At 41.8% G+C, this 21,188-nt stretch overlaps 2 protein-coding genes across 2 annotated transcripts; one reads left to right on the forward strand and one right to left on the reverse strand.

Annotated features, from left to right (window-relative positions):
• The first annotated feature begins 5,159 nt into the window (after positions 1–5,159).
• On the forward strand, positions 5,160–6,640 carry LOC115152696 (mitochondrial genome maintenance exonuclease 1-like). Its single transcript, XM_029697431.1, has 4 exons — positions 5,160–5,179; positions 5,260–5,408; positions 5,578–5,761; positions 6,064–6,640. The coding sequence occupies exons 1-4, from the start codon at positions 5,160–5,162 to the stop codon at positions 6,176–6,178; spliced, it is 468 nt and encodes a 155-aa protein (XP_029553291.1). The 3' UTR covers positions 6,179–6,640.
• An 81-nt stretch (positions 6,641–6,721) lies between these two features.
• On the reverse strand, positions 6,722–21,135 carry si:dkey-76k16.6 (glycine N-acyltransferase). The gene is made up of 6 exons (XM_029699118.1): positions 20,815–21,135; positions 11,459–11,569; positions 11,253–11,361; positions 10,162–10,288; positions 8,746–8,942; positions 6,722–7,175 (listed from the first exon to the last, which is right to left on the reverse strand). The coding sequence occupies exons 1-6, from the start codon at positions 20,914–20,916 to the stop codon at positions 6,967–6,969; spliced, it is 855 nt and encodes a 284-aa protein (XP_029554978.1). The 5' UTR covers positions 20,917–21,135; the 3' UTR covers positions 6,722–6,966.
• Between the last annotated feature and the right edge of the window lie 53 nt (positions 21,136–21,188).

A 21,188-nucleotide genomic window follows, 5' to 3' on the forward strand; every position in this document is an offset into this window, starting at 1 on the left:
GTTCCATGTCAGGAAAACACGGACCAGTTTCAAAGACCCACCTTCAAGGGATTACTGGACTAGTTTTGTCTATCATGTCCCATCAAGGATTTACTTGAGAAAAAAACGACATGCCTTGCAGCCTGTCCCTCATCGGTCAAAATGTAACAACACAAAAATCGCGCGACGTTTGGGAGGTAAACGACTGTCCACTACATGTATTCATTGTTTTCTATATATTCAGTAATCATTTCATGTAACCAAAGCATAGGCTAAGGTACTCCCTGTTCACCAATGAAGGTAAGGTACTCCCTGTTCACCCGAGGACACAACAGTGGTAGGCCTGATCATCAACAACAATGAGACAGCCTATAGGGAGGAGGTCAGAGACAACCTCTCCCTCAATGTGAGCAAGATAAAGGAGATGATTGTGGACTACAGAAAAAGGAGGACCAAGCATGCCCCCATTTTCATCGACGGGGCTGTAGTGGAGCAGGTTGAGAGCTTCAAGTTCCTTGGTGTCCACATCACCAACAAACTATCATGGTCCAAACACACCAAGACAGTCGTGAAGAGGGCACAACAATGTCTATTCCCCCACAAGAGACTGAAAAGATTTGGCATGGGTCATCAGATCCTTCAAAAGTTCTACAGCTGCAACATCGAGAGCATCCTGACTGGTTGCATCACTGCCTGGTACGGCAACTGCTCGGCCTCCGACCGCAAGGCACTACAGAGGGTAGTGCGTACGGCCCAGTACATCACTGGGGCCAAGCTTCCAGGTGTAACAGTGTAGGTTCCGTCCCTCTCTTCGACCCAACCAGGGACCCTTGCACACATCAACAACTGACACCCACGAAGCATCGTTACCCATCGCGCCACAAAAGCCGCGGCCCTTGCAACGCAAGGGGAACAACCACTTCAGGTCTCAGAGCGAGTGACGTCACTGATTGAAACGCTATTAGGGCGCACCACCGCTAACTAACTAGCCATTTCACATCCGTTACACAGGCGGTGTCAGAGCATGGCCCCAAAAAATTCCAAGGACTCCAGCCACCCCAGTCATAGACTGTTCTCTCTGCTACCGCACGGCAAGCGGTACCCATGCGCCAAGTCTAGGTCATAAAGGCTTCTTAACTGCTTCTAACCCCTATAAGACTCTTGAACAATAAATCAAATGGCTACCCGGACTATTTGCGTTGTCCCCACCCCACCCCCCATTTTTACGCTGCTGCTACATTCTCTTTATTATCTATGCATAGTCACTTTACCTCTACCTACATGTATATATTACCTCGACTCACCGCTGCCCCCGCACATTGACTCTGTGCTGGAACCCTCTGTACCGGAACCCCCTGTATATAGCCTCGCTACTGTTATTTTATTGTTGCTCCTTAATTATTTGTTCTATTTCTATTTATTTATTTTTCTAAAACTGCATTGTTGGTTAAGGGCTTGTAAGTAAGCATTTCACTGTAAGGTCTACACCTATTGTATTCAGTGCATGTGACAAATAACATTTTATTTGTTGTATTGAGTCACTCTAAATACAAAGCCGCAAACGCAAAGATGGAGAAAGAACGTATATCAAATCAAATTGATTTATATAGCCCTTCTTAGATCAGCTGATATCTTAAAGTGCTGTACAGAAACCCAGCCTAAAACCCTAAACAGCAAGCAATGCAGGTGTAGAAGCACAGTGGCTAGGAAAAACTCCCTAAAAGGCCAAAACCTAGGAAGAAACCTAGAGAGGAACCAGGCTATGAGGGGTGGCCAGTCCTCTTCTGGCTGTGCCGGGTGGAGATTATAGCAGAACATGGCCAAGATGTTCAAATGCTCATAAATGACCAGCATGGTCAAATAAAAATAATCACAGTAGTTGTCGAGGGTGCAGCAGGTCAGCACCTCTACCGCTCCTGCTGTCTCTAGAGTTGAAAACAGCAGGTCTGGGACAGGTATCACGTCCGGTGAACAGGTCAGGGTTCCATAGCTGCAGGCAGAACAGTTAAAACTGGAGCAGCAGCACAGCCAGGTGGACTGGGGACAGCAAGGAGTCATCATGCCAGGTAGTCCTGAGGCATGGTCCGAGGGCTCAAATCCTCTGAGAGAGAGAAAGAAAGAAAGAGAATTAGAGAGAGCATACTTAAATTCACACAGGACACCAGATAAGACAGGAGAAATACTTCAGATAACACACTGACCCTAGCCCCCTGACACAAACTACTGCAGCATAAATACTGGAGGCTGAGACAGGAGGGGTCAGGAGACAGTGTGGCCCCATCCGATGATACCCCCGGACAGGGCCAAACAGCAGGATATAACCCCACCCACTTTGCCAATGCACAGCCCCCACACCACTAGAGGAATACCTTCAACCACCAACTTACCATCCTGAGACAAGGCCGAGTATAGCCCACAAAGATCTCCACCACGGCACAACCCAAGGGTGGGGGGGTGCTAACCCAGACAGAAAGACCACGTCAGTGACTCAACCCACTCAAGTGACGCACCCCTCCTGGGGATGGCATGGAGGGAGCACCAGAAAGACAGTGACTCAGCCCCTGTAATAGGGTTAGAGGCAGAGAATCCCAGTGGAGAGAGGGGAACCGGGCAGGCAGAGACAGCTAGGGCGGTTCGTTGCTCCAGTGCCTTTCCGTTCACCTTCACACTCCTAGGCCAGACTACACTCAATCATAGGACCTACTGAAGAGATGAGTCTTCAATAAAGACTTAAAGGTTGAGACCGAGTCTGCGTCTCTCACATGGGTAGGCAGATCATTCCATAAAAATTGAGCTCTATAGGAGAAAGCCCTGCCTCCAGCTGTTTGCTTAGAAATTCTAGGGACAATTAGGAGGCCTGCGTCTTGTGACCGTAGCGTACGTGTAGGTATGTACGGCAGGACCAAATCGGAAAGATAGGTAGGAGCAAGCCCATGTAATGCTTTGTAGGTTAGCAGTAGAACCTTGAAATCAGCCCTTGCCTTAACAGGAAGCCAGTGTCGGGAGGCTAGCACTGGAGTAATATGATCAAATTTTTTGGTTCTAGTCAAGATTCTAGCAGCCATATTTAGCACTAACTGAAGTTTATTTAGTGCTTTATCCAGGTAGCCGGAAAGTAGAGCATTGCAGTAGTCTGACCTAGAAGTAACAAAAGCAAAAGCAAGTTTTCTCCATCATTTTTGGACAGAAAATTTCAGATTTTTGCAATGTTACGTAGATGGAAAAAAGCTGTCCTTGAAACAGTCTTGATATGTTCGTCAAAAGAGAGATCAGGGTCCAGAGTAACGCTGAGGTCCTTCACAGTTTTATTTGAGACGACTGTACAACCATCAAGAGTAATTGTCAGGTTCAACAGAAGATCTCTTTGTTTCTTGGGACCTAGAACAAGCATCTCTGTTTTGTCCGAGTTTAAAAGTAGAAAGTTTGCAGCCATCCACTTCCTTATGTCTGAAACACAGGCTTCCAGCGAGGGCAATTTCGGGGCTTCACCATGTTTCATTGAAATGTACAGCTGTAGCAGTGAAAGTTAACATTATGTTTTCGAATGTTATCCCCAAGAGTTAAAATATATAGTGAAAACAATAGTGGTCCTAAAACGGAACCTTGAGGAACACCGAAATTTACATCCACAGAGACAAACCGATATCGTTCCGACAGATAAGATCTAAACCAGGCCAGAACTTGTACGTGTAGACCAATTTGGGTTTCCAATCTCTCCAAAAGAATGTGGTGATCGATGGTATCAAAAGCAGCACTAAGGTCTAGGAGCACGAGGACAGATGCAGAGCCTCGGTCTGACGCCATTAAAAGGTCATTTACCACCTTCACAAGTGCAGTCTCAGTGCTATGATGGGGCCTAAAACCAGACTGAAGCATTTCGTATACATTGTTTGTCTTCAGGAAGGCAGTGAGTTGCTGCGCAACAGCTTTTTCAACAAATTTTGAGAGGAATGGGAGATTCGATATATGCCAATAGTTTTTTATATTTTCTGGGTCAAGGTTTGGCTTTTTCAAGAGAGGCTTTATTACTGCCACTTTTAGTGAGTTTGGTACACATCCGGTGGATAGAGAGACGCTTATTATGTTCAACATAGGAGGGCCAAGCACAGGAAGCAGCTCTTTCAGTAGTTTAGTTGGAATAGGGTCCAGTATGCAGCTTGAAGGTTTAGAGGCCATGATTATTTTCATCATTGTGTCAAGAGATATAATACTAAAACACTTGAGTGTCTCCCTTGATCCTAGGTCCTGGCAGAGTTGTGCAGACTCAGGACAACTGAGCTTTGGAGGAATACGCAGATTTAAAGAGGAGTCCGTAATTTGCTTTCTAATGATCATGATCTTTTCCTCAAAGATGTTCATGAATTTATTACTGCTGAAGTGAAAGCCATCCTCTCTTGGGGAATGCTGCTTTTTATTTAGCTTTGCGACAGTATCAAAAATACATTTTGGATTGTTCTTATTTTCCTCAATTAAGTTGGAAAAATAGGATGATCAGCACAGGAAAAAAATTTTTTATGAAATTGAATGAAATGTATGCATTCACTACTGTAAGTCGCTCTGGATAAGAGCGTCTGCTAAATGACTAAAATGTAAAATGTAAATGTAATGATCGAGCAGCAGTGAGGGCTCTTCGATACTGCACGGTACTGTCTTTCCAAGCTAGTCGGAAAACTTCCAGTTTGGTGTGGCGCCATTTCCGTTCCAATTTTCTGGAAGCTTGCTTCAGAGCTCGGGTATTTTCTGTATACCAGGGAGCTAGTTTATGTTGACAAATGTTTTTAGTTTTTAGGGGTGCGACTGCATCTAGGGTATTGCGCAAGGTTAAATTGAGTTCCTCAGTTAGGTGGTTTACTGATTTTTGTCCTCTGTCATCCTTGGGTATATGTCCTACAACTTTCACTGTGTACTATTGTATGTGGCTAGCTAAGTTAACTAACTATGCATTTATATCAGCTGTTTAGATGTGCCCATCATGTGTGGGAGCCAGCTAGGGTTGTGACTGGACTCTTCTCCCATTGTACCCCGACTTCCGTGAATACTTTCTCCACTTCCAATGTATCTCCAGCTTGTAAGAAAAGCAGTCCATAGTTCCATGGACAGCAGACGTTACTCTACACTTGTTAAGTCAGTTGTGTCCCACTGAGTCAGTGCTCAAACTACCAAGATCCTAGAGGAGCCAGATGCTCAAATCTACGGACCTGTGAGAAAATCCCAAACACCCTCTTAACGACTGCCACCCAAAGTGCTTAAAATCCTCCACCCATTGCTTAACCGCAACAGGGCATTTGAATCTGGCGAAACTGAGCTTGGGTGTGTGATCCATATCCTTCAGCAGACACTATCCCCAGAACAAAAGTTTTACCTGGAGAGGTGTAGGAGGAAGATGATCACTCAACTGGTAGAGGACAGCTTTAAGGAATACAATATGAGTAAGCAGGTGTAAGCAGAACCCTCTGATTGTAAAAGTTTATTTAATTCTCAAAAATATGAATTTGCCATATATGAGGACATGATACACACAAACAAACATGTCAAATCTATTCAGGGAAGGAAAGCTATTCCACGTGACTGTAGGGAGTGTTTGCCCATTGACAACAGAGGAGGCCCCAGGGGAAGACACAGCAGATCCTGAGAAGGCACCAGAGGTTCCAGCAGAGGTAGAGGGGTACATGGAGAGTATACACCATGTGCAGGAGGACGTTAGGGGAGTGAGAGCCATCGAGAGCCGTGTGCAGCATGACAAACTAGGCTATCTATTTGTGGCCTGCGTTGCTTTCTACAGGTGAGGATGGCCACGTTCCAGGCTAACTACATTGCAAACGACTACCAGATCTCTCAACGACTGGATAGATGTTCAACATATCAGCTAACCACATAATTTGATGTAATGCAATGTCTGCAATGTTGTCAGCTTGGAACGCGACCAACATCTTATCAAAGAAACGACTAGAGGCTCTACCTGACCTGTAAGTTTATTTGGCCAACTCAGACTTTTATTAATTCTCTCCAGACACAGATAAAGCCTAGCCCTGGACTAAAAAAACGTGCATGCTCAATGGAGAATCTCAATTGAAAGTGCTTTTAACGGAAACATCAGAGGTTGAAACCTTTCCTCATCAACATGTACGACAAACCTCTACAGGTGGCAGACTACTTTGGGGCCTTAAACAACGACGTGAACTACAACTACCAGGTGTGAATGTCCTAAACTACAACTACCATACTCTCATCCTAATTCACTTCCTACAGCTCCTCCTTGGCACTAATCCTTCAATGTTAGCAGTTTTGAAGGTTCTGGATAGGAATAAGCAGTGTAGTGTATTGCTGCCACCATACAGAAATGCAAACATCGACGAGTTAGGGCCAAGGGGGAAGAGCAGGGTGCCTTCCCTGTGGCTCAGTTGGTAGAGCATGGTGTTTGCAACACCAGGGTTGTGGGTTCGATTCCCACGGGGGGCCAGTAAAAAAAAAAAAAAAAAAAATGCATGAAATGGATGCATTCACTACTGTAAGTCGCTCTGGATAAGAGCGTCTGCTAAATGACTAAAATGTAAAATGTAAATGTAAAGCAGGGAGTGAAATGAGTCTCTCTCTCAAATGTCTTTCTCACATAATACACAATGTGCTTCATTTCCTCCACGGGTTCTTGCTCTCCCTGCAGGTTGAGAATAGACAGATAGTAGTGGCCTATAAAGATGGTTCCCTGGCCCATCTACTGAAAAAGGGACATTTCTATTTTTTGTTGAGTTTAATTATATTTATTTTTTGTTTTGTTTTTGTAAACATTCCCTCATTTGAGGTTTTAAATTAACATTTGGAATCAGAAATCTAAACAACACGGATGAAGTGTTATAGCTCAGAATACAATTAGCATATTTTATGTGGCATTCTAATTACACCACACTGAAAATAAGCCTGGAGAAACAAACATAATGGGGTCCCGTGTGGCTCAGTTGGTAGAGCATGGCGCTCTATGCAAGACCTTAGTCACAAACTGTTAAAGTCAAACCATGCAGCCCTGTATTGAGGGTCCTCAGTAAAGCCCAGGTTGGTGTAGAGGCTGTAGGACAGTGTATTCTCCTCCTCAACGAAGCAGTACACTGGGAAGCCCTGAGAATAGAGTCTCCTGGACATGCTGCTGACCAGGGCTTTGGCCAGGCCCTGTCCTCTGTGCTCCTGCAGGGTGTACAACATACCTGTGATGGGGTAGGAACCATTGTTTTGGTAATTGTTTCCCAGTGCGCCCAAAATAAGGAGGGACATGTAAAATGTATAAAAGCATTCCTTAGTCCTGTTCAAGTGAGAGCTGTGTACAGTGCCTTCAGAAAGTATTCACACCCTTTAGCTTTTTCCATATTTTGTTGTGTTACAGCCTGAATTTCAAATGTATTAAATCGAGGTTTTGTGTCACTGTCATACACATAATACCCCACAATGTCAAAGTGGACTAGTGTTTTTTTTTAAATGTTTACAAATTAATAAAAAATGAAAGGCTGAAATGGCCAGCAGCATACCACCCTGCATCCCACTGCTGGCTTGCTTCTGAAGCTAAGCAGGGTTGGTCCTGGTCAGTCCCTGGAAGTGGTGTTGGAGTGCTAGTAGGAGAGACACTTTCCTCTGGTCTAAAAAAAATATCCCAATGCCCCCGGGCAGTGATTGGGGACATTGCCCTGTGTATGGTGCTGTCTTTCGGATGGGAAGTCAAACGGGTGTCCTGACTCTGTGGCCACTAAAGATCCCATGGCACTTATCGTGAGAGTAAGGGGTGTCAACCGCGGTGTCCTGGCTAAATTCCCAATCTGGCCTTCATACCATCTTGGCCACCTAATCATCCCCAGCTTACAATTGGCTCATTGATCCCCCCTCCTCTCCCCTGTAACTATTCCCAGGTCGTTGCAGTAAATGAGAACGTGTTCTCAGTCAGCTTACCTGGTAAAATAAGGGATAAATAAATTAAAATAAATGTATTGACTCAATAAATATTCAACTCCTTTGTTAAAGAAAGCCTAAATTAGTTCAGGAGCAAAAATTACAAGTCACATAAGTTGTATGAACTCACTCTGTGTGCAATAATAATGTTCAACATGATTTTTTAATGACTACCTCATCTCTGTACCCCACAGAGAATTATCTGAAGGTTCCTCAGTCGAGCAGTGAATTTCAAACACAGATTCAACCATAGTGGTGGCTGCATCATGCTATGGGTATGCTTGTAATCATTAAGGAGAGGGGAGTTTTTCAGGATACAAATGAAACGGATGGAGCTAAGCACAAGCAAAATCCTAGAGGAAAACCTGGTTCAGTCTGCTGTCCACCAGACACTGGGAGATGAATTCACCTTTCAGCAAGACAATAAAATAACCTGAAAAAATAACCTGAAAAAATAAAATAATTGAAAAATTGAAAACCAATTTGACAGAGGTTGAAGCCTTTTGAAAATAATCAAATGTGGAAATATTGCACCATCCAGGTGTGGAAAGCTCTTAGAGACTTACCCAGAAAGACTCACATCTGTAATTGCTGTCAAAGGTGATTCTAACATTTATTGACTCAGGGGATTGAATACTTACATATCTAATGAAGATATATTAGTGTTTTATTTTTCATGATTTTTTTTTTTTACAAATGTTAGACATTTTTTCTTCCACTTCGACAATAGAGTATTTTGTGTAGATTGTGTAGATCCCACCTTTTTAACACAACAAAATGTGGAAAAAGTCAAGGGGAGTAAATACTTTCTGAAGGCACCGTAGATATTCCACATACCCATGGCACAGGAGGGATAGGTCAGAATCCAGGCTATGGGCTGCTGGCTCTCTGCATCCAGCACACAGCAAGACGGGTAGTGCCGGATCATGTTCCGGATCATCTGGAAACTGTCCTCCGTGTTCCCGAACTTCCAGGTTTTGTTGACTAGATTAGTGTGGGATTCGTCCAGTGAGGATATCATTGATTCAATTGCACTGTGGATTTGAGAAGGAAAGAAAGAAGAGAGGTGTGAGATAGATAGCACATCGTAAAGCGGCCGCTCGGGGTAACTCCGTCGGGATCTCAAATTACCGTTGAGCGTTAGAAAAGTACACAAGGTTCACTTAAGATTATTAAGGACCTAAGCCACCCGAGCCATGGTCCGTTCACTCTGCTACCATCTAGCAGGTGCATCAGAGCTGGGACTGAGAGACTGAAATACTGCTTCTATCTCAAATCACATTTTATTTGTCACATACACATGATTAGCAGATGTTAATGCGAGTGTAACGAAATGCTTGTGCTTCTAGTTCCGACCATGCAGTAATATCTAACAAGTAATCTAACCTAACAATTTCCCAACAACTACCTTATACACACACAAGTGTAAAGGAATGAATTAGAATATGTACATAAAAATATATGAATGAGTGATGGCCGAATGGCATAGGCAAGATGCAGTAGATGGTATAGAGTACAGTATATTAATCTCCAGGCCATCAGACTGTTGAACAGCCATCACTAGCTGGATACCTGCCCGGTACTCTGCCCTGCACCTTGAGACTAATGCCCCATGTATATAGAGACATTTAACAGTGGTCACTTCATTTACTTTTTATATACTGTTGTTTACTCACTGTGTATGTATACTGTATTCTCCACATAGCTCATCCTAATATACCTACTATTGTACCTACCATTTTCTTTTCCAAATGATATACTGTCTATACACATCATGTATTTATATTCTGGATTTTTACATCGCTCACTCTAATATAGTATCTACTTTGGATTTTTAATTGTACTTGTTCTCATTTCTTGTTTAGATTGTTTTATTATTTGTGTATCGAATTTGTTAGACATTCTACTGCACTGTTGGAGCTGGTAACGTAAGCATTTCACTGCACCTGCTATAACAACTGCAAATCTCTGTACGCGACCAATAAAATTTGATTTTAAATTTGGTATAGTGAATCCTCAGTTTTCCTCTTGTTATGTCAGTCACTGACAGTCACTCAAGTAGCCCATGTCAGCAATGGTACTGCCCATGCATGCAGTGCACTTGCCATTGATTTTGTTTGAACGTGACACTCAGATATCATAAGAACATTGCATAAGTCATGGCAAAATTTGTAGAATTGCAGAAAATAAGCTTTAAAATTGCAAAAATGTCTCTACCCCATGGTAAAATGAAAAGAGCTGAGCCCATCATACCTTTCTACAGGTGGAAGGCGGGATGGATCCTGGAGCACCATCATGTGACACACAGACACTTTATTCACGGGTACCTTTCTCTCAGAAGCCACCGCCATCACCATCTCCTCATAGCAAAGACTGGTGCCTAAAATAGCACACGGCTGTAATGTTGGCAAACAACTTCTATGAAATTCAACTTTGTGCTATATGGTGTAATACTAATGAAACCACCCCAGATCCCAGCAGCCTAGAGACAACCGGAGACACCAGGGGCCGTATCTATCAAGCGTCTCAGAATAGGAGTGCTGATCTAGGATCAGTTCCTCCTTCTTCATAAATATGAAAAACTGATCCACTATGTTAGTAGAGGAAGGTGCAATAATGACCTGAACCAGAGCTCAGTTTGGGGGAGCTTGAGAGAGAGCTAAAGAGGGCGTTACTGTCACAGTATCCACAGAAAATGGTGCCCATCCTCGGCCGGGCGGCGCTCGGCGGTCGTCGTCGCCGGTCTACAAGCTGCCACCGATCTATGTTCTGTGTTCGTTGTGTTTTGTCTGTTTAAGTCCGCACCTGTTTCCGTTTCTGTAATTAGCGGGGGGGTATTTAGTTTGTTCCTTGTGGTTTGTGTTTTGTGCGGGATTGTTTATTCGTCAGCGGGCAGGTCTGTGAACGTTTGTGTTTTTTGCACATTTTTCCCCAGCGGCTTCTCGCTAGAGGAATGTTATATTTGCCGGGCTGCGCCCCGTGCGTATCTTTGTTTTCTCGGGGTTAACTGTGTTCCCGGGTGGTCTCTGGGCACACCCTATGCCCTTGTGTTACGCCGAGTGGGTTTTTCCGGTGAAATAAATATACCGTTCTACGGCACAACTGGACTACGTCTCCTGCGTTTGACTCTGCCTTTTCCTCCTGCCTTACGGAACCGTGACAGTTACACTCTGAATGGGGAATTCTCAATATGGTACATGCACTTTAAGGTCCATGGGTGATGGTTTTAGGAGAGAGAGAAACTTACTTTAGTTTTAGGAAAGAGAAACAACAAGAGAGACAGAGGGGGGTGGGGCGAGCAGGCAAAGTGCAAGTGGCAGGTACTGTAAGTACAGTGTAATTACCTAAACAGAGGAACTTTGTCCAGTCAATTATGTTGTTCTCTCCAAGGATATTCCTAAAAGAAGCTTCATCTTTAGTAAAAACACATGTGTCTTTAAAAAGGTCCCCCTCCTGCAAAATGGGCAAATGCAGAGTTGAGACAACAAAATACACATTATTTCTATTAAGATTGGGACAGGTGTGTCTTTATGAACGTATCTAATGTTACCTTCTCATATGGTGGTTTGCAGAGAATGACATTGAATTCTGGCCAGCGGTCCACAAAAACCTGAATCGGGTCAGCCATAACTCTGTTCATCAGGAAAATGTAACCATAAACCTTGACAGACAAGGCAAAAATAACCATTAGACACTACAGATAAAATTGGACATGTACCTGACAGTTCCCTAGATGCCTCCTTTAGAAAACAAAGTATGAACTCTATCCTTGTTTGATATAAATGAAATACTCAATATATTTTGTCTAGCATTTGTATCTGTTATGTTTCAAGTCCGGTGTGGCTCAGTTGGTAGAGCATGGTGCTTGCAACGCCCGGGATGTAGGTTTGATTCCCACAGAGGTGCAGTACAGGGGGAAAAAAATACCAAAAATGTATCCACTCACTACTATAAGTTTCTCTGGATGAGAGCCAAATTACTAAAAATGTAAATGTTGCTGTTTTACACTGAGTATACAAAACATTAGGAACACCTTCCTAATATTGAGCTGCCCTCAGAACAACAACAATAGCGTTACACAGTTGTGTCAAGTTGGCAGTTCTTGACACACTCAAACCGGTGCGCCTGGAACCTACTGCCATACCCTGTTCAAAGGCACATAAATCTTTTGTCTTTCCCACTCACCCTCTGAATGGCACACATGCACAATCCATGTCTCAATTATGTCAAGGCTTAAAAATACTTAATGTGTCTCTTCCCCTTCATCTACACTGATTGAAGTGGATTTAACAAGCGACATCAATAAGGCATCATAGGTTTCACCTGGTCAGTCGATGTCAAGCAAAGAGCAGGTGTTCCTGATGTTTTGTACACTCAGTGTATGTTTTAATATATCTTTTTTATTTATTTATTCATTTTATTTCACCTTTATTTAACCAGGTAAGCTAGTTGAGAACAAGTTCTCATTTGCAACTGCGACCTGGCCGAGATAAAGCAAAGCAGTTCGACACATACAACAACACAGAGTTACAGATGGAATAAACAAACATACAATCAATAATACAGTAGAAAAATCTATATACAGCATGTGCAAATGAGGTAGGATAAGAAAGGTAACGCAATAAATAGGCTATGGTGGCAAATTAATTACAATATAGAAATTAAACACTGGAATGGTAGGATGTGCAGAAGATGAATGTGGAAGTTGAGATACTGAGGTGCAAAGGAGCAAGATAAATAAATACAGTATGGGGATGAGGTAGATTGGATGGGCTATTTACAGTTGAGCTATGTATAGGTGCAGTGATCTGTGAGCTGCTCTGACAGCTGGTGCTTAAAGCTAGTGAGGGAGGTAAGAGTCTCCAGCTTCAGAGATTCTTTCAGTTCGTTCCAGTCATTGGCAGCAGAGAACTGGAAGGAAAGGCGGCCAAAGGAAAAATTGGCTTTGGGGGTGACCAGTGAGATATACCTGCTGGAGCGCGTGCTACGAGTGGGTGCTGCTATGGTGACCAGTGAGCTGAGATAAGGCGGGGCGTTACCTAGCAGAAACTTGTAGATGACCTGGAGCCAGTGGGTTTGGTGACGAGTATGAAGCGAGGGCGAGCCAACGAGAGCATGCAAGTCGCAGTGGTGGGTAGTATATCGGGCTTTGGTGATAAAACGGATGGCACTGTGATAGACTGCATCCAATTTGCTGAGTAGAGTGTTGGAGGCTATTTTGTAAATGACATCGCCAAAGTCGAGGATCGGTAGGATGGTCAGTTTTACGAGGGTATGTTTGGCAGCATGAGTGAAGGATGCTTTGTTGTGAAATAGGAAACCGATTCTAGATTTAATGTTGGATTGGTGATGTTTAATGTAAGTCTGGAAGGAGAGTTTACAGTCTAACCAGACGCCTAGGTATTTGTAGTTGTCTACATATTCTAAGTCAGAACCATCCAGAGTAGTGATGCTGGACGGGCGGGCAGGTGCAGGCGGAGATCGGTTGAAGAGCATGCATTTAGTTTTACTTGCATTTAAGAGCAGTTGGAAGCCACGGAAGGAGAGTTGTATGGCATTGAAACTCATCTGGAGGTTAGTTAACACAGTGTCCAACGAAGGGCTAGAGGTATACAGAATGGTGTCGTCTGCATAGAGTTGGATCAAAGAAACACCAGCAGCGAGAGCGACATCATTGATGTATACAGAGAAGAGTCGGCCCGAGAATTGAGCCCTGTGGCACCCCCATAGAGACTGCCAGAGGTCCGGACAACAGGCCCTCCGATTTGACATACTGAACTCTATCGGAGAAGTAGTTGGTGAACCAAGCGAGGCAATCATTTGAGAAACCAAGGCTGTTGAGTCTGCCAATAAGAATGTGATTGACAGAGTCGAAAGCCTGGCTGAGCGTGGCTGAGGTGCACCCATGACCAGCTCTGAAACCAGATTGCATAGCGGAGAAGGTACGGTGAGATTCTAAATGGTCGGTAATCTGTTTGTTAACTTGGCTTTCGAAGACTTTAGAAAGGCAGGGTAGAATAGATATAGGTCTGTAACAGTTTGGGTCTAGAGTGTCTCCACCTTTGAAGAGGGGGATGACCTCGGCAGCTTTCCAATCTATGGGAATCTCAGACGATATGAAAGAGAGGTTGAACAGGCTAGTAATAGGGGTTGCAACAATTTCAGCGGATAATTTTAGAAAGAAAGGGTCCAGATTGTCTAGCCCGGCTGATTTGTAGGGGTTCAGATTTTGCAGCTCTTTCTGAACATCAGCTATCTGGATTTGGGTGAAGGAGAAGTGGGGGAGGTTTGAGCGAGTTGCTGTGGGGAGCGCAGGGCTGTTGACCAGGGTAGGGGTAGCCAGGTGGAAAGCATGGCCAGCCGTAGAAAAATGCTTATTGAAATTCTCAATTATTGTGGATTTATCGGTAGTGACAGTGTTTCCTAGCCTTAGTGCAGTTTGCAGCTGGGAGGAGGTGCTCTTATTCTCCATGGACTTTACAGTGTCCCAGAACATTTTTGAGTTTGTACTACAGGATGCAAATTTCTGTTTGAAAAAGCTAGCCTTAGCTTTCCTAACTGCCTGTGTATATTTGTTCCTAACTTCCTTGAAAAGTTGCATATCACGGGGGCTATTCGAAGTTAATGCAGAACGCCACAGGATGTTTTTGTGCTGGTCAAGGGGAGACAGGTCTGGAGTGAACCAAGGGCTATATCTATTCTTAGTTCTACATTTTTTGAATGGGGCATGCTTATTTAACATGCACTTTTAAAGAATAACCAGGCATCATCTACTGACGGGATGAGGTCAATGTCATTCCAGGATACCTCAGCCAGGTCGATTAGAAAGGCCTGTTCGCTGAAGTGTTTTAGGGAGCATTTGACAGTGATGAGGGGTGGTCGTTTGGTTGCAGACCCATTACGGATGCAGGCAATGAGGCAGTGATCGCTGAGATCTTGGTTGAAAACAACAGAGGTGTATTTGGAGGGCAAGTTAGTTAGGATGATATCTATGAGGGTGCCCGTGTTTATGGATTTGGGGTTGTACCTGGTAGGTTCATTGATAATTTGTGTGAAATTGAGGGCATCAAGCTTAGATTGTAGGATGGCCGGGATGTTAAGCATGTACCAGTTTAGGTCACCTAGCAGCACGAGCTCAGAAGATAGATGGGGGGCAATCAATTCACATATGGTGTCCAGGGCACAGCTGGGGGCAGAGGGTGAGACACTTGTTTCTGGAAAGGTGAATTTTTAAAAGTAGAAGCTCAAATTGTTTTGACACAGACCTGGATAGTAAGACAGAAGTCTGCAGGCTATCTCTGCAGTAGATTGCAACACCGCCCCCTTTGGCAGTTCTATCTTGGCGGAAAATGTTATAGTTAGGGATGGAAATTTCAGGGTTTTTGGTGGTTTTCCTAAGCCAGGATTCAGACACGGCTAAGACATACGGGTTGGCAGAATGTGCTAAAGCACTGAATAAAGCAAACTTAGGGAGTAGGCTTCTAATGTCAACATGCATGAAACCAAGGCTTTTACAGTTACAGAAGTCAACAAATGAAAGCACCTGGGGAGTAGGAGTGGAGCTAGGCACTGCAGCTCCTGGATTAACCTCTACATCACCAGAGGAACAGAGGAGAAGTAGGATAAAGGTACGGCTAAAAGCTATAAAAACTGTCCGTCTAGCACATTCGGAACAGAGAGTAAATGGAGCAGGTTTCTGGGCACGATAGCATAGATTCAAGGCATAGCCCCCAGATGTTCTCTCATGGTAACCTGAATTTTACAAAACCTTCTCTGAAGAAATAGCACCATTTTTACTTGAAACCTTTAAGGAGGTTTTAAAGAAGAGAGAACTACCTGCCTCTCTGAAGCAAGGTGTTATTACTCTTATACCTAAACCACACAAGGATCTCTGAAATATTGATAATTGGCGTCCAATCACACTCCTAAATAACGACTACAAAATTATAGCCTTAATCTTTGCAAAAAGGTTAAAGTCTTGCTTGAATGATCTGATTGATGAATGTCAATAAGGGTTTATGAAAGGGTGCCATATATCTAATAATCTGAGGCTGGTGTTAGACTTGTTGAGTATTGTGATCTGTTGGATGACTTCCCTGTTATCCTATTTTGGGATTTTCAGAAAGCATTTGATATAGTAAGTCACAATTGTATCTTTGATTGTCTTAAGCATATGAAGTTTGGTCTTTTTTATGCTATTAAAACTCTGTATAATGGTGGCAATAGCTGTATCAAACTCTGTCATGGAACTTCTTCAAGGTTTAACATTTACAAAGGAATACGACAAGGTTGTCCAATTTCACCTTTTTTTAAATTTTTTGTTAGTATCTCAAATGTTATGCTCATTAGTTCATAAAAGTACATTTGAAGGCATTACATTCTAGGCCAGAGAGATCAAGATATCCCAACTGGCGGATGACACCTCACTTTTTTTGAAAAAATGTGTCACAAGCTAGATTAGCATTGGATATCGTGAAGCAGTTCTCCAAAATCTCAGGTTTGGTATTAAATCTTTCCAAATGTGAGAAGTTTGTTCTGAAAGTTGCTGTCAATCCAGCAGATTGTAACATCTCTGAAAAAGATACTGTAACCTACCTCGGTGTAAAGATCACCAAAAATCTTAAGGCTGTGAATGATCTAATTTGAACCCTGTAACTGAATCTGTCAACAACGAAAAAAATCCTCATGGTCAGGGAGGGATTTAAGTCTTCAAGGAAGGGTGCTTTTATCCAAAGCTGAGGGGCTGTGTTTTTTCATCTATTGACATTCCCAAATCCACTTGCTGTCCCTTAGATAGGCTATTGTACAACTTCATATGGAAAAACAAGTCACATAAGATAAAAAGAGATGTTATCACCAACAGGGTTTGTGATGGCGGTCTAAATGTCTTAGACTTCACTCTCTTTAATCAGATATCAAAAATCAACTGGGTTAAAAGGTACATAAAAAATCATCATAGTTTCTGGAATATTATACCTCATTTTGTTTTCAGAAGTTTTCAGAAGGGCTTCATTTTTTACGACAATGTCCATATATTGTGGGTAAACTTCCTGTGAAACTGGCGGCTTTTCACAAGCAGGCTTTAACTTCTTATGGATGGGTGGCAGTATTGAGTAGCTTGGAAGACTGACGTGCCCAGAGTAAACTGCCTGCTACTCACGCCCAGAAGCTAAGATATGCATATTATTAGTAGATTTGGATAGAAAACACTCTGAAGTTTCTAAAACTGTTTGAATGATGTCTGTGAGTATAACAGAACTCATATGGCAGGCAAAAACCTGATATAAAATCCAACCAGGAAGTGGTTTGTAGTTTTTCAAGTGATTGCCTATCCAGACTACAGTGTCTGTGGGGTAATTTTGCACTTCCTAAGGCTTCTCTAGATGTCAACAGTCTTTAGAACCTTGTTTGAGGCTTCTACTGTGAAGTGGGGGAGAATAAGAGCTCATTGAGTGAGAGGACTGCCAGCAGGGCATGAGCCTCAGCCATGCGCACTCACGTGAGAGGTAGCTCAGTTCCATTGCATTTCTGAAGACAAAGGATTTCTCTGGTTGAAACTTTATTGCAGATTTACAATAAAAACATCCTAAAGATTGATTCTATACATCGTTTGACATGTTTCTACGAACTGTAATGGAATTTTTTTAGTTTTCGTCTGACCTGCGCGTCGTAAATTTGGATTTGTGAACTGAAGGCACGAACAAAAAGGAGGTATTTGTACATAAAGAATGGATTTTATCGAACAAAACAAACATTTATTGTGGAACTGGGATTCCTGGGAGTGCATTCTGATGAAGATCATCAAAGGTAAGTGAATATTTGTAATGCTATTTCTGATTAATGTTGACTCCAACATGGCGGATATATTGTATGGCATGTTTTTGTGTCTGAGCGCTGTACTCAGATTATTGCATGGTGTGCTTTTTCGGTAAAGCTTTTTGAAATCTGACACAGCGGTTGCATTAAGGAGAAGTTTATCTAAAGTTCCATGTGTACACTTGTATTTTCATCAACATTTATGATGAGTATTTCTGTAAATTGATGTGGCTCTCTGCAAAATCACCGGATGTTTTGGAGGCAAAATATTACTGAACATAACGCGCCAATGTAAACTGAGATTTTTGGATATAAATATGAACTTTATCGAACAAAACACATGTATTGTGTAACATGAAGTCCTATGAGTGTCATCTGATGAAGATCATCAAAGGTTAGTGATTCATTTTATCTCTATTTCTGCTTTTTGTGACTCCTCTCTTTGGCTGGAAAATAGCTGTCTTTTTTTGTGTATAGGCGCTAACCTAACATAATCATATGGTATGCTTTCGCCGTAAAGCCTTTTTGAAATCAGACACTGTGGCTGGATTAACAAGAAGTAAAGCTTTAAAATGGTGTATAATACTTGTATGTTTGAGGAATTGTAATTAGGAGATTTTAGTTGTTTTGAATTTGGCGCCCTGCACTTTCACTGGCTGTTGTCATATCGATCCCGCTAACGGGATTCCAGCCATAAGAAGTTTTAATGTGCTGGGCTTTGTTGTATAAACACAACTTTTCACCTTATAAATGTTTTATATGGAACAATGGGTCGATATTACATAGAAACAAGATGTTATTTTACCATAAATGGTTCTCGAAAAACATTATCCTTGTCAGCCAATTAGTTAATATTAGTGGGAACCTATTTACGCGGAGAGAATTTATGGAAAGATACAACTTTGAGGTTTCAAGCAAGGAATATGACACTGTTATTAAAGCTATACCTAGTGGGATAAAAACTTTACTTCAGAATAATGCATATTTTGGAATATCTCCGATTGTAAGCAATAAACACAGCTAAATGCAGCACTAACCTTTGACAATCTTCATCAGATGACACTCCTAGGACATCATGTTACACAATACATGCATTTTTTGTTCGATAAAGTTCATATTTATATATAAAAACAGCATTTTACATCGGCGCGTGACGTTCAGAAAATATTTTCCCTCAAATGCTTCCGGTGAATCAGCGCTACAATTTACAAAATTACTATTCGAAAACATTGTTAAAATGTAATATTGTCATTCAAAGAATTATAGATTAACATCTCGTGAATGCAACCGCATTGCCAAATTTAAAAATAACTTTACTGGGAAATCACACTTTGCAATAAACGAGGTGGTGTGCTCAGAAAAATAGGCTAGGCGATACAGATTAGCGCCATCTTGGAACCATCTAAAATCAAATATAATATTGTAAATATTCCCTTACCTTTGATTATCTTCATCAGAAGGCACTTCTAAGGAATCCCAGGTCCACAACAAATGTAGTTTTGTTTGAAAAAGTTAATAATTTATGTCCCAATAGCTCCTTCTTGTTAGCGCGTTCCGAAGGCTACTCATAATGTACTGTAGCGCGCGGGACTTGTCGCCACGAAAGATCAAAAAATATATATTTACGTTCGTTCAAACATGTCAAACGTTGTATAACATAAATCTTTAGGGCCTTTTTCAACCAGAGCTTCAATAATATTCAAGGCGGACGATTGCATTGTCTTACTAAACGTTTCGGAATGAGAGGGTACCCATGGGCACCTGCGTCATAGTAGTAATGGCCCTCCCTCTATGACCAACTTTCCAAGCCTCTCTTTCGGTCAGTTTCTACCATAGAAGACTCAAACCACTTTGTAAAGACTGTTGACATCTAGTGGAAGCCTTAGGAAGTGCTAAATGAATCCTAACTCACGGTGTGTTTCATAGGCAAAGTGTTGAAGGTGATTCCACAAATCAGATTTCCACTTCCTGCATGGAATCTTCTCAGGTTTTGGCCTGCTATATGAGTTCTGTTATACTCACAGACACCATTCAAACAGTTTTAGAAACTGTAGAGTGTTTTCTATCCAAATCTACTAATTATATGCATATTCTAGTTACTGGGCAGGAGAAGTAACCAGATTAAATCGGGTACGTTTTTTATCCGGCAGTGCAAATACTGCCCCCTAGCCCCAACAGGTTTTAAGGGATATTTTCTACAGGAAGTCTATTCCCTCTGAGATATTTTGTTGGGCTTCATCGTTTGATGTAATCTGGCGCCGTGCTTGGCTCGTTCCACACATATTTATGGTGACCAATAAAGTAAAGGAGATCTCCTTTACGATTATCCATAGATTCTATCTGTGTAATAGCTTGATTTCTAAATATATACCTGATGTTACCAGTGAATGCAGTTTTTGTGAACTAGAATCTGAATCTATTGAACACTTATTCTGTCATTGTTTATATAGTGAAGTGGTCTGGACTGATGTAAAACTATATCTTGACCTCAAATTGCATACAACCATTGAAATTCCTAAGTTTGACATATTATTTTACTACCCTGATTCCACAATTGAATGTGAGTATGTCATAAATCTCTTTATTTGGAAAATGTTTCTTACACAAATCAAAATTTATGAAGAAAAAGCCACTTTTCTCAATTTTTTTATCTGATGTGGAATGCTATTTAGAGTCATTAAAATGTATACAAAACAAAATGTCAAAAAAATTTATTCGCTACATGTCTGTATTTGAATTGATATAATGTGGATTAGTTACATTTTTTCTAATTTCTTTGTGGAATCCCTCTGGCTGTTATGCTTATGTTTTGCATGTTACTGTTAATAAAAATGTTAACCCCCCCTCTTTGAACTCTTCAGGCTACATCTTATCCGACTTGCCACAACTAAAGTAGTTTCCTCTAGGAAAAATAGTTATTCTGTTATAATATATAATAATGTAATCTATTCCAAAAAGCATAATCTTTGCATTATCAAATCAAATTCCAATTTATTTAAAGTGCATTTAAGCCTTAATAAACTTCACAAAAAAAGTATAATTTAATAATAAAAATGAATATAAATCACACTATACTACCTTAATACCCACCTGCTGCGAATGAGGAAATAGCTCTTTCAGTTGGGTCTCAACAGTCTTCAGCTGCGTTTCATTCAGTTGCTCCATGGTTGTTCCTCGTTCTGACACTTGCATGACTTGACACTAAACAAACGACTGTACAATAGGCTAAATAGCCTAAGGCTGGCAAATCATTACATTATATTGCTTCCAGAATTGATCACGCAATAGTGAACACTTTTACTTCAACAAGTTTTTACAACCTTCTGTAGTTTACTTTCGGAGTTACGAGGGAGGTGAAATTGACTTCCCATCGGCCACTTCGTGAAAATTTCAAACTGACCCGTTCTTATTTTGGTCAAAAACAATGTGTCTGTGCACATGCGCAGTTGTGTGTCTGTGCACAT

The sequence above is a fragment of the Salmo trutta genome, chromosome 18 (assembly GCF_901001165.1).
Source record: "Salmo trutta chromosome 18, fSalTru1.1, whole genome shotgun sequence".
Classification (NCBI taxonomy): Eukaryota; Metazoa; Chordata; class Actinopteri; order Salmoniformes; family Salmonidae; genus Salmo; species Salmo trutta.

Excerpts from the sequence above, each read along its gene's own strand:
- LOC115152696 (XM_029697431.1), top strand. The coding sequence starts at position 5,160 with ATGCTCAAATCTACGGACCT. Across the intron at positions 5,180-5,259 it reads ATGCTCAAATCTACGGACCT|GGCATTTGAATCTGGCGAAA; the intron begins GTGAGAAAATCC and ends TAACCGCAACAG. Across the intron at positions 5,762-6,063 it reads GCCTGCGTTGCTTTCTACAG|ACGGAAACATCAGAGGTTGA; the intron begins GTGAGGATGGCC and ends AAAGTGCTTTTA.
- si:dkey-76k16.6 (XM_029699118.1), bottom strand. The coding sequence starts at position 20,916 with ATGCAAGTGTCAGAACGAGGAACAACCATGGAGCAACTGAATGAAACG. Across the intron at positions 8,943-10,161 it reads CGCCTTCCACCTGTAGAAAG|TGCAATTGAATCAATGATAT; the intron begins GTATGATGGGCT and ends TCAAATCCACAG. Across the intron at positions 7,176-8,745 it reads CTATCCCTCCTGTGCCATGG|GTATGTTGTACACCCTGCAG; the intron begins GTATGTGGAATA and ends ACCCCATCACAG.